Source organism: Elgaria multicarinata, chromosome 3 (genome assembly GCF_023053635.1).
Source record: "Elgaria multicarinata webbii isolate HBS135686 ecotype San Diego chromosome 3, rElgMul1.1.pri, whole genome shotgun sequence".
NCBI lineage: Eukaryota > Metazoa > Chordata > Lepidosauria > Squamata > Anguidae > Elgaria > Elgaria multicarinata.
In genome coordinates this window covers 58,143,361-58,156,657 of record NC_086173.1, presented here as the reverse complement: position 1 = coordinate 58,156,657, position 13,297 = coordinate 58,143,361, and the positions used below count along the sequence as shown (strand labels likewise).

The 13,297-nt window shown below is 43.3% G+C and overlaps 1 protein-coding gene across 1 annotated transcript in view; it reads right to left on the bottom strand.

Annotated features, from left to right (window-relative positions):
• The window catches only part of METRNL (meteorin like, glial cell differentiation regulator), a 32,857-nt gene extending 26,087 nt beyond the window's left edge, over positions 1 to 6,770 (bottom strand). The window contains exon 1 of the mRNA XM_063120415.1: positions 6,538 to 6,770. Coding sequence (XP_062976485.1) covers positions 6,538 to 6,668 — 131 coding nt within the window. The 5' untranslated portion in view covers positions 6,669 to 6,770. The remainder of the gene's footprint in view (positions 1 to 6,537) is intronic.
• Between the last annotated feature and the right edge of the window lie 6,527 nt (positions 6,771 to 13,297).

The following is a 13,297-nucleotide window of genomic DNA, read 5'->3' as shown; positions in this document are numbered from 1 at the left end:
TGGCCCAAAGTTGTTTGTCACCACTTTTCCACAACCCTACATATCATATTCTCCATCCTGTCCTAATGGTTTAACTGCTTTGGGAGAATAAGAATTTCACTGGCACTTTCTGCCTCCTTAGGGAGGATGTGGCGTTAAGGCTTATGAGCCTTAACTCCCAATTTCTCTGCTTTTTGGTGCTTGGTTGAAAACTGTAGAGCCTTAACATTGTTTTGTAAACCATAGGTTTTTTGTTTAATGAATAATAAAATATAAGTGGTGCTAAAATCCCCACCCATGCAAGTCAAATGCCTTTATTGCTATGCAAAAAGGAGACACATTAGATTTTGGATCAACCAGCATTTAAATTAGCTGCAGGAGAGACTATTAGGGTGGAAGAGAGTGGTGGGCGTGGGTGGGGAAAGAATAGAAAGAGGCATACAAGCCAACATATGCTTTCCATTTAAGGGTGAAGTGGTTGACATTACTGGGGATATCAGCATAACATACCATTCAGAGGTTACACGAGGAAGCTCCAAGGAACTCAAATTTTAATAATCATCAGCATAATGCTGTCTGCAAACATACGCTGCTGAATAATCCTGAAAGCCACATCAAGAGCTTGGAAGCTAGTGGGAGAAGAAGCTGGTTCTTGACCTCTAAGCTTTTGCCCCCTCCACAAGGAAACACTTGACGTATCTGAGAAATATGACTCTCAGGATATTTTATGCGGACATATGTTTGTCTTAAGTACGAGGAGGAAATAGTTGTGATCTGCTTATGCATATGGCACTGGTCTTAAAGAGTGCTTAAGAAGTCTGTGGCCTTAAGAAATCTGTGTCCCTCATCATTTTCAATGGGAACTGTGGGTACAGCCCACTTCACAGGGTTGTTGTCCAGCTGAACCAAATAAGGAGGATAGAGCAATTATGCCAGGGGAGCTACAACCTTCACTATTTAATTTCTAAAGTCAGTCAAGTCTACCAGAATGCCTCACTATTTTTTCTTAAGTGTTCCTATCATTTATCAGTGGAGAGGGCAAAATAACTGACACATGCTCAGGGGCACTCTTTTTATGGCTTCACATGTTCTAGGACTGATTCTTGCATTGGAGAGAAAACAAACAAACCCTGTTCTGAAACCCATCAAGCCTCACATAACCTACACTTTAGTAGTGGCTTTATTGTAATTACATCAAGGAAACAAGTTTCTCACTTCCTGCTAAAATAGGATGTTATTATTAACAACATGTGTTATTAACAACATATTTACATTTTGTAAACCGCCCAGAGAGCTTCAGCTATTGGGCAGTATAGAAATGCAATAAATAAATAAATAAATAAGAGTGAAATAACAATGTAAAGACCAAATATCATACCACTTGAAACAACTCTAGTTCCAAAATACGATCTCTCTTCAGAGAGATTAAAGTAATCCCAAAGGGAAAGTCTAAGATCATTGGAGAAGCAAACACAACTTTTGCTTTGACATATCTGCAAATGGTGACCTTGACATTGACCCAATGATTTTATGCATGAGATGATATCTGTGAGCTTTTCTTGTTGCCGAAAGAAAAATGAGTACATTATAGAACTTTACATTGAAGCCAATTACATTGAAGCCAAAATTTACTGTGTATAATCTGTACAGCACCATGTACATTGATGGTGCTATATAAATAAATAAATAAATAAATAAATAATAATAATAATAATAATTATATTCCACAAGCCATAAAGGGGAGAAGCAGGATTGGGAAGAGCAAAGTGTTAGGGTTTACAACAAGCTCCTATTGGAACAGATGATTCAGAATATGGGCGTGTGTTTCAAGATACACTGGAGTTGACTTGGCTCAATACTCATGACCTAGTTAAACCTGTCACTCTCCAGAGTTGGTAAGAGGTGGAAAGACATCTTTGCATTGGTGGGTGAGATAATTCATGGACTGACTGTTCTGAGCATAGATTCATTTCTCTTACCCCCAGACACAGAGGATTCAAAGAACTATCTTGTATCTATAGGGGGAGATCCTTACATGTATAGGTGAAATTCTACATAATGTTAGCCAAGGTGATCCACTGTTTGTGCACCTGGGCTGGTGTAACTCTGATTTCCATGTCTGGTCTGTGTCCCAAGCCCTTCATTATGAATAATACCCACCACAGATAAAATAGTACTGACACCAATGCACTACATCTGTTCACTAGTAGCAGGCAGGACCTTATGCTATGCCTCACTGTTGCCAGTGTGACAAGGAACTCCCAACTCCTAGGGCAGGCTTCCATAACCTGGTGCCCTCCACATGTGTCAGACTGCAAAATCCATCATTCCCAGCCAGCATGGCCAATTTCCAAGGCCAGTCAAGAAACTTATTTAATCAATGAAATCTGGTATAAAATTATGGGATTATGTGCAGAAATAAGTTGCTTTTTGATTATATGGAAAGCCTTTAACATTCTATGGAAACAACTATAAAAACAGATTAGGATGCAGACCAATTGTATACTAGGCTAAACACAAAGAACCTTCCTTATTCAAGGAATTATCTGATTGCCCCAGGCTATGCAAGGCTCAATTGCCCTAAACTTAAAAAAAATACTCTTAAGAACATAATAGCCATGCTGGATCAGACCAAGGGTCCATCTAGTCCAGCATTCACATAGCAGCCAACCACCTGCCCACAGGAAACCCACAAGTAGGACATAAGTGCAACAGCACCCTCCCATCCAGCTTTCCCAGCAACTGGTGTACATAGACATACTGCCTCTGATATTAGAGCCAGTATGCCTCTCCATGAATTTGTCGAATGCCTTTTTAAAGCCATCAAAATTGGTGGCCACCAGTACTGTCTTGTGGAAGTGAATTCCATAGTTTAACTACGGGCTGCTTGAGGAAGTGCTTCCTTTTATCTGTCGTGAATCTCCCACCTATTAGCTTCATGGGATGACCCTGGGATCTAGCATTATGAGAGAGAGAGAAATGTCTTCCTATTCACTTTCTCCACATCACACTAGACTCTTCTTTCAAGGGCTTCAGCAGAGGAGCGTTTACTCTCACAACAACTCTGTCGCAGCCTAGACAGAGTCACCTGTTTTGGTCAGTTCCACCTATTTTTCAGAAGTCAGAAGTTCTTTTCTTGCGCAACCACAAGAGTCAGCTAGAATGTGTCATTCCCTGAAAATAAAATACTTGATGAACTTAGAATTGGGGGAGAGAGAATCACTGGGTCAGCCTTGCAACAGGGAAGTGAGTCATGTTGCTCACACACAACCCCTGTGGCTGGCATTCAGTATACTGACAAGCCAAGAAGAGAGGCTTCATTCATCGGTGAGATATTATATTGATGAAAGCTAGACTAGGCTGAAAGGCCAGAGATATAAACCCGGAAGTCCTCAATTTGAATCTTGCTTCTGCCACATATTCCTGAGGTAACCTTAGTCAAGCCTCTGTGTGTGTGTGCGTGTGTGTGCGCGCACACACGCATGCATATGCCCCCAAGTCTTTATGGGGAATGCTGTCCCACCTTATAGGGTTATCTTTAGGGCAAGCAACTGCATGGGTTGCCATTATATCTACTAAAATATCCACTCAGCAGCTAACACACACACACACACAGCACAAACCCATTCATCTTGACTTGTAACACTGGCTATGCTGGCTCATGCAGTTGAATGGTTGGCGTTTTAAAATTCATGGAGAAATTTGCAACATTTCAGTGTCCACTCAGGAAATGATGTATATGCCAGTGAATGTGATCTGATCCATGCGTGTACTTTTATTATCTTATATGACAGGAATAAATTGTGCATCAAAGTTGTGAAATGGGCCATGAATGCCATAAAAAAAAAGTATGCCAAAATTAAAAATAGAGAGGGGCTCCAAAAACTCTCCTCACCTGGGATATTCTTATAATGTAGTAGTAATCATTATAATGATCAATTGCTTACTAGTATATAGTGTTAGATTTGAAGTTGGTAAGTCCAAATGCAAATTACAGCTTACCCTGGGACTCAAAGAGTGAAGAGGCCTGCCTTGAAAAGCCTCAGTTCCTCATCTGTATAATAGGAAGAACTATAACTTATCCTACAAAACCATTAGGAATATTTATAATTACACTCGCATGTACACTAATCTGCATATGTATGGAGAAAACATAGTCATCAGCAAGTGTTGGCAGAAAGTAGATCTCCAGATATTTTGGCCTTCAGTCCTCAGCATTCCTGACCATTGCCTATGCTAGCTTCTGGGAGCTGAAGTTCAAAACAACTGAAAATTTACCTTCTGCCCACACTTGATCTTTTGGACTCCTAAACATTTTTATTTATTTATTGGTAGTAAAGAACACTGATGTTCATAAAAGTTATTTCAAGGTTGTAACTTGTGTTGAGGAACACAACCTAAGAATTATGAAGTCTGTATATAAAGCTATTTTAGCAAGTCACATTGTCAGGAATGTGGCAATGAAGAAGTTAAAACTGTAACTGGTGCCCTGTTGTTTTAGGTACAGGCCTTCTGAAGTTATCTGATGGCTTTCAATAAGTGTCCCATGTCACTATTTTCAGCCATTATCTCTCTAGATAACACACTGTGGCAAAATATTTGCATGTGACAGTTCCTGACACTTGAGATAATTCATGAGTATCTGGGTCCCCTCCCCACACAAAAGCAAACAATCACAGAGTGTCTGGCTTCTCTCTCTAACCCCTACAAACAAACAAAAAGTTGAGAAGAAAGTAACAAAATCCAACCTTCGCCACTTCGATATTTTGCTATTCCAAGTCCTTGCTTAAACCATCCAATGTAAAGGAAAGCCATTTAATAGTACTCTACTTTAAAAAGTTGCCTTAAAATGACAAATATAGATTGCAGATGCACTTCATTTAGCAATGGTGTCCTGTCTGGATGGAAAGCCTTTTTCAAAGTCATAAAAGATTTTGAAAACCATAAAGACACATTAAAATTATTACTGAGGATTAAAGCGGGAGGGGGGAGGGGAGAGAAGAATTTGGGAGCCAAGGAGTTTTAAAGATTTCACAACCAAAACGATTAGCCTAGCTCTGGCAGCCAAGGAATTACTGGGCAGGAGTTTGCCATCAGCAAGGCGGATTTAAATCTAAAGTAACAGCAGCGACGTTATGCCACAGGTGTAACAAGAGACCAGACTGACTCCAGACCAGTATCTTTGGAGATCAGTATTGTACAATAGCAGGTGAACTCCAGAGGAAGTCAGGGAAATGTTAACCACCCCCTCAAAGCCCTCTCCCTCTCCCTCTCCCTCTCTCTCTCTCTCTCTCTCTCACACACACACACACACACACACACTTTACCATTTCCAGGGAACAGCTACTAACTGCACACAGCAAAATAATCAGGCCTCAAAGTATTGATTAGGATTTGTTCCCGCTTCCACAAAACAAAAACCCTGAATGTAATGACCCTAACCAAGTAAACAAACACTTGGAGCTAATCAGGTGTTTCAAAGTAAACAGAGAAAGGGAAGTCCACTTGGGCGAGTTAAAGAAAAGCCAAAGAAATAAAATAAAATCCAAGCATTGCAACAATACTCCCAACCTCTCGTTAACTTTCCTCATGAAGGAGGACTTCCAAGCCTATTGTGTTACAGTGAAATTAATGCTTGAATGCAGGAGGTCACCGAGCCAGCTCTTACAAGAGTGTGTTATTCTGGTGTTGGGTTGCACAGATGTGTGCAGAGTGCTGCGGTGGTCAGTAGGAAACGCTCTGCACCTTTGTCTGCGAAACGCCAACCGCCCTGCACTCCCCCCTCGCCCGTTGCTTTGGCAATATACTCATCCTGAACAGCCCTGGAATGTTAATCAAACTGTCCCCTCCTTCCCCGGTCCAATAAATCAGAGCAAACAGCCGAGGAAAGAGAGATTTCTTGTCTCCTTTGCGCAACAATCAAACCCATGTGTGTCTGAGCTGCTGGAATGGGCAAACTAACACGGGGGCTGTTGGCTTGCCCGCCGCCGCCTCCCTTCCAGAGCGAAACTTCACACAACAAAATTTGGACGAGGATAACTCTGAGCCCCCCACCGCCCCCGCCCCCATAAGTCTACTCTAGAAGGGAGCTGCGAGAAAGGAGAGTTCTTCTCCCGACCCAGAATCGCCTCCGCTGTTAACCCGATCCGAAGAACAGCAAACGTTGTAAAACATAGAACCTTGACGAAAGAGAGAAAGAAAAAGAGACAAAAACCAGCCCAGAAAAGTGGCGCAAAGGGAAATTAGAAGGCAGATCAGCATCTCCCCGTCCTCCCCCGAGATAAGGGGAAGGGGAGCGTATAAAGGGCGCAGTAACCCCTCCAAACTGGCCCGGAGAACAGCCCCCCTAGATCCAGAGAGGAAGGCTGGACCGGGTAGAAGAGGGGACGCCCGACGTCGTAGATCCCGCAGGACTAGCGCCCTTTGGGAAGCGTATCCCAGGCGCGGGGATATGCCCGGACAAAGACCAAAGCCTCGGCAACGCACATGGAGCGTGGGCAATGCCGCGTCCCCGACCCTCGAGCATTCCCAGAGAGCCCCCGCCCAACGAGCTCTTACCTCCCCTTCCAGCTGCACAGGTCGCTGGAGTACTGCGCCGTGCAGCCCCTGTCCAGCACCAGAAGCCCGAGCAACAGCAGCAGCGGCGACGGCGGCGGGAGCAGCAGCCCGGGCGCCGGGGCTCTCCGCATGGTCCCCGCCCGGCTGCGCTGGAACGGATCCACCCGAGCAGGCAAGAAGAGAGCGCCCGTAGCCTGCGCTACATGGCGAGAGGAATCCGACCCGAATCAAGCCGCGCTAGCACCAGCCCATCCCTGTTGACCGGCCGCTCGGCTCAGCAGTGCGCTCGCTCTCTAAGCCGGCGCTCGCTTTGCGTTCCAGGCTTAGGCGAGGGCGGGGAGTCCCTTCGACTCAGGCACCGCCCACAGCAGAGTCAGCGGCGAAAACGCGCACTGGCCGCTGCACGGAACGGACTGTTTCTGCCTGCGCCTCGGAGCAGCTTTTGGTTTCAGGAACTTCACAGCCAATAGAACACCGCCGCCTTTCCTTCTCTAAGCACGTCACTGGCTCTACAGTTTGCAGAGGGGGTGTGTGTGTGCGCGTCTGTCTCAGTCGGCTGCAGCAAAAATAACAGTTTTGTGGCACCGTAAAGACCAACACGTTTATTACCGCATGAGCTTTCATGGCCGCTGCCCCCTTTATCAGATGCAATGAACGGTAAAGCTTATGCAAAAATAAATGTGCTAGTTTTTAAGATGCCACAGGACTCTCTGCTGTTTGGACTCCAAAACAGCGGTAGGGAATGTGAGGCCCTCCATATGTCGTTGAAAGACCCATCACCCCAAGCCACATAGCCCATGGTGAGGAATGATGGGAGTTGCAGTCCAATAACACCTGGAGGCCCCCATGTTCCCTATCCCTGCTTTAAAGTGTTACTGCTCCTTTTTGGTTATGATGGTGGTGGTCATGGCGGCAGCTTTATAGTGGCAAGGAACTCTTCCGTGTTTAAACAGGCAGAAATTCGATTTGAAACGTCTTCTAGCATAAATATTGTGAGTTGTTTTTAAATTTATATCTGGTTAGAAAAGAGAATTCAAGCCAGCTTACAAATTAAAACATTATACAATCTATAAAAAGTGGTGGGGAATCCTTTTTGGCCCAAGGACAATGTTCCTCTGGCAAGGACATTGGGGGGCCACATGCCAGCTGGGGCCATGGCCACAGCCAAAATAAGAAGTACCATTGCTAGAATGTGTGTGCACACACATCATTCAATCGCACACACATATACACACACCATTGGGAAAGATGAGGGGGAAGTGAAGCCCCTTGATTGATGAGTTGATTGATTGATTTACAATATTTATATACTGCTCCCCATTCAAAATTTCAGAGCAGTGTACAAGATAAAACAAAATAAAAACAGAATAAAACACTTTAAAATAGATTTTAAAAGAAGCAAAATAAAAAGTGAACCATGGCTGGTCATTAAGGAAAGTCTTCCTGGAACAATGACGTTTTCAGGAGGCGCCGAAAGGAATACAAAATTGGCGCCTGCCTGACCTCCAGAGGCAGGGAATTCCATAGGAGGGGGGCCACCACGCTGAAGGCTCTTCTCCTGGTGGACTCCAATCGGAGGATGGGTCTATGTGGGACCACCAGGAGCATGCCCTCGGATGACCTCAGTGACTGGGCAGGTTGGTAGGGGAGAAGGCTCTCTCTCAGGTATCCTTGTCCCAAGTTGTTTAGGGCTTTGTACACAAGTAAAAGAACGTTAAACCTGGCCCAGTATGAATAGGCAGCCAGTGCAGTTCCCTCAGCAGAGGAGTTACATGCTGGAAAGGGGCAGCTCCAGACAACAGCAGAGCTGCAGCATTCTGCACTAGTTCCAGCTTCCGGAGCAGCTTTAAAGGCAGCCCCATATAGAGTGCATTGCAGTAATCCAATCTTGAGGTTACTAATGCCTGTACCACTGTGGCCAAGCTATCCCTGTCGAGGAGAGGCCATAGCTGGCGAAACAGCTGAAACTGGTAAAAGGCACTCTGAGCCACCGTGGCCACTTGAGCTGCCAGCGACAGAGATGGATCTAAGAGTACCCCCAAACTATGAACCTGATCTTTCAGAGGGAGTGCAGTGCCTTGAAGCAGTGGTGAGGGTTTTTAGAGAGGGTGTGAGACTTTAGGGAGGGGCAGGGCCTTTGTGGGCCAGATGGGGAGGTCTGGTGGGCCAAATTCCTCATCCCTGATATAGAAGGATGTTAACCCACAATATCAAACAATATATCTTAAAACAGCAATCACAGAGGACATACCAAGCCCCAAAAAACATAACCGGTAAAGGAAAGTAGCTCATAAAATAGCAACGCTTCCTAAAGCAGCAATCAGGAAGACATAGTGAGGGGGGAAGCATCATCAGTTAGATGTCTACCTGCCACATAGGTATCAGATCTGGTCCAAGTCACTTGTTTGCTTATTATATGGAAGAGGCAGCAGTTGCATAAAACAAACTGTTCTTGTTGTATTGGAGGAAGCCAATACAACAAGATTCCACTAGTGTCTTGGAAGACTAATGGAGTGACTTACTTAGAAGTAAGCCCCATTGAATTCAATGAGACTTATTTCTAAGTAAGCATGTATAGGATTGTGCTGCATACTTAGAGCAAGTCTTCATTGATTGATTGGTATATCTATATATATATAGTGAACTTTAAAACATTTATTAAATTCATTTGAGCTACAACCCTAAATATGAGAGTAAGACCTATCAAGCTCAGTGGGATTTACTTCTGAGTAGAGATACTTATGAGTGTGTTGTTAAAAGTCTTTATGGTGCAATCCTAGACATGTCTAGTCAGAAGTAAGCCTCATTAACTTAAAAGGGATGTACTCCCGAGTAAGTGTATAGAGGATTGCAGCCTGAATATTATACTGAGGGCTTTCTATCATTCAAAGAGTCCCCCCCCCAAATTAGAAGACTAAAGGAACAATCCTATGCTGTTTATTTATTTATTTATGTATTAAATTTATATACTGCCCTATAGCCAAAGCTCTCTGGGCGGCTTAGAGCTTCATCCCATGTACCTGCTTCCTTCAGATTATCCCCGTAGTGCTAAGCTTTCACGGTTGTTGTTGTTTTTGCTACCAGGCGACAGCGATCCTTTGCATACCAGGAAGTGAGTTTAAGGGAGGAAATGTAAAAAAAATCATTAAAAAATCAACGGATGACCCAATTCAATTCAAATTTGGTATGCTTAAAGCTCTCCCTAATATCTATTACTGTGCCAATTTTAGTGTCTTTATCTTTAAAGCTTACACAGATGTAAGCATTTCTTTAAAATCCTGCTGCTGTCCCCCAGCGGCGGCTCAGAAGATATGCTCAAAACGTAGGGGCTAAATACAGTGAATCTTTTGGCTTTATAGCACAATTAAGGCAGGATGCATGGGAGTACTTCACAATCAAAGCAGATTATAAGGTGGAAAACTTCTGAGTCCTTTGCACGCAATTCGGAGTGATTGCAAAGTATAGCACTGGTGTGATAAAGCTCGTAGACAAAGAAAATGTCCTACAACTCTCAGCATTCCCCAGACAGCATAGCTTTTTTTCCTATACAAACATGCATAGGATTGCACCCTAAGGGAAATGCTAGTTAGAGAACGATACAGGTGTTTCATACTACATTTTATTATTCTTTATGAGGACTTAAATCTCTGGTTATAATGGGATGTAAAAAAATAAACATAAAAATGTTCTTTAAAATCCATTTGCGGAATATAATCTGGAATATATTTAACTCCCCTTCTGAAACTTTAAATGTTTGAAATATTTAAAAATTGATGGGAAAGGAGGAGATTCTAGAGCCCCAATATATAGTCTGCGCAATCACTGAGTGTGATGTGCATCACAAAGAGCACATAAGAGGGGCAGTAATACCACAGACCAACACATCTGCTAATTGGACTTGCAACATAGTAGCTACTGGCCTGGTTTGCATGTAACAAGAGGCCACCATGGGTGAATTTTGCTGCAGGATGTTTTGCTGCTGCAGCAGCAGCAGCTGCCACTTTGAATATTTGAGGTGTGGCAGGGGCAAACCATAACTTCTAATTACATGTGACTCTCTTGAGGGTAGGTAGTTGGAGTGGTTGATAAGCCACCCGTTATCCTAAAACAGCCCATAGGTTCTGGATGGCTTGTCAACCACCCCAATAACACACTCTCACCAGAGTCACACGTAAGAACAAGCTACAGTGCATCGTCCCTGACCCCCTGCTACGCCCCAAATATTTAAAATGGTGGCAGCTGCCATGCCAAGAAGTTCACACACAGTGGCTTCTCATTATATATGAACCAGGTCACTGCACCTCTGCAGGTATGGCTTACTCCTTGGGTGAGAAATCTGCAGCCTGATGGATTATCCTCATTTCATGTGGCTCTCAGCATCATCCAGCTCTCCAGACACTGTGGGCCCGCTCTTGCCCTCTGGACCACCTGTCTGGAAATTGCTTCCTCTTCATGTGTGTATGAGTGTAAGAGGTAAAGAACATGGGATACCATAAAGAAAGAGATATGGAATCTTGCAAATTCTATCCATCTTTGGCTGTACTCTGCACACCATCAATCACAGCCCCTGATTGACTTTTCCCATAGGACAACATCCACTCATAGAAAAAGATTTCCTTACCCTGTCTTAATGGAATGAATAGGCATCTAACACACCAAACCTTCCTCCATGGGAGCCTATTTTAACAAAGAACATAGGAGCCTGCTTCATACTGTGCTAGAATATGGGTCCATCCAGCCCAGTATAAACTTTCCTGACTGGTAGCAGCTCTCCAAAGGAGTTACCTGAGATCATCTGAAATGCCAGGGACTGAGCCTGGAATCTCAAAAAATAAAAAATAAAAATAACAATGCAATCTTAAACAGGTTTACTCAGAACAAGTTAGTCCCATTGAGACTCTTTCAGTAGGACTTACTCCCAGTAGTGTGCATAGGAATGTTATTGTCTGCAATCTAGAGTTTTCACACACACACACACACACAGAGAGAGAGAGAGAGAGAGAGAGAGGTATTTCTAGTATACACGGTCAGTTAAAGTGCCCATTTCTGGTCCTGGACCTAGGAGACATTTCAAATAATATGGCAATCCCTGCGAGCAAATCAGGATTACACAGTGTCAACAATGACCTAACTCATAGTTTGGTTGTGTGATTAAAGAACATAAACAGCTTGATCCTAAGAAAAAGATTGTGCCAAAATAAGGGGGAAAGCATGCTGGTTTGAGCACATTTCCAGGTGCAGAAGAGCAGCTACATGAAAAACCTGATCAGCACAGGTGTTGTTTGAAGATGTTCAGGCAGATCTGAGCTCTCCTGCCCTGTTACAGCATAAATATTTGTAATATATAGGCGCTGGCATGGCATAGTACCAGAAGAATGTTGAAAGTGAACAGGCATAGTCAGGTACATGGTACTATCATAAAGCACTGCTAAAGCAGCACTGCCACAAGCCTTTTTTTAAGCACATTGAACTGTGTCCTTAGAATGATGTGCTTAATTTTTAGAAATTAAAAAAATTAACGCACAGGAGCCCTTCACAGACCCTGAGAGGAAATCATGTTCCTTAATTCAGGGAGGAGCTGTAGTTACTCATCAGAGAAGCAAAATTTACTCTGTACTAGCTCAGAAGTATTTTTCTTATATTATTACTTCCTATCTGTTTCTTGAAATAAGTAGCACGACCACATCTGACCACACATGGGGAAAAGGTGCTAAATGGATGGAAGACTGGGACTCAGTTACAAGAAAGTAGAGGGATGGGATTCAGCTACAGGATCTGCAAGAGATTACTTCGACCATAGCTAGACCTAAGGTTTATCCCTGGATCGTCAAGGGGTCAAACCTGTTCATCTAGGTGACACACAGGGGATCCAGTGCTCAGGCAGGGGCGAACCCTGGATGATCCCAGAATAAACCTTAGGTCTAGCTGTGGCCTTCTTCTCACATCACTACATTGGAGATTCTGGCCAGTTTTGTTTGCTAAGGGGTGAGGGGAAATCAGGGACAGTTATTACAACTCTCAGTTAACTAACATCTGAATATAAATGAAACAATATGTGGTTGTTTCATTTTAAAATTAGCATTGTCGTTTCCAAACAGAGAATACTTCCAGCTCTTGTTTTAAACTAACAGATGTCAGTTTGCAATGGAGAAGGGGTGAGTGTAGGAATCTCAAAAATGTTGCCCCCAACAACATGTTCCCATGCTGTTGAATTGGTAGATGGGAAGTTAGAAATCCCACCCCCCAACACACGCAACAGAGATTGTCATTAGCACCCCATGTTTGTGAGCACAGTGGGGAGAGCCAGTTATATGAAGCAGTTCCTGTACTGTAGTTCATCAGCTGTGCTATTCCTTTGTAAAGACTCCTTTACAAGCCTGGCGGCACTGTAAATACTTGCAAAATGCACACTCGCATATTCTAGTTTGGGGGTAATGTTCCCATAGTGCTTATGATGGAGACGGTTTCAATCTTACAACTGTAGTATTTGTGGATATTTTTTTCCATGTCAATTTTGTTTTGCAAATTAAGGTTTTTGTTTGTTTGAAAAACCAGATCAGTTGATTGCAAAGTTCCAGTGTGGTTTACAATAATTACATCAAATGATGATGCAGTAGCTGGAACATCTAATTACTGGACTAAAACAATACTACGCAGCATCATTCTGAGATGAAATATTGCAAAATTCTTTATTTTCATGAGCATGTACCACAATGTGAACTTGCATTCTCAGGATCTTAATTTTCCTTACAGGAATGCC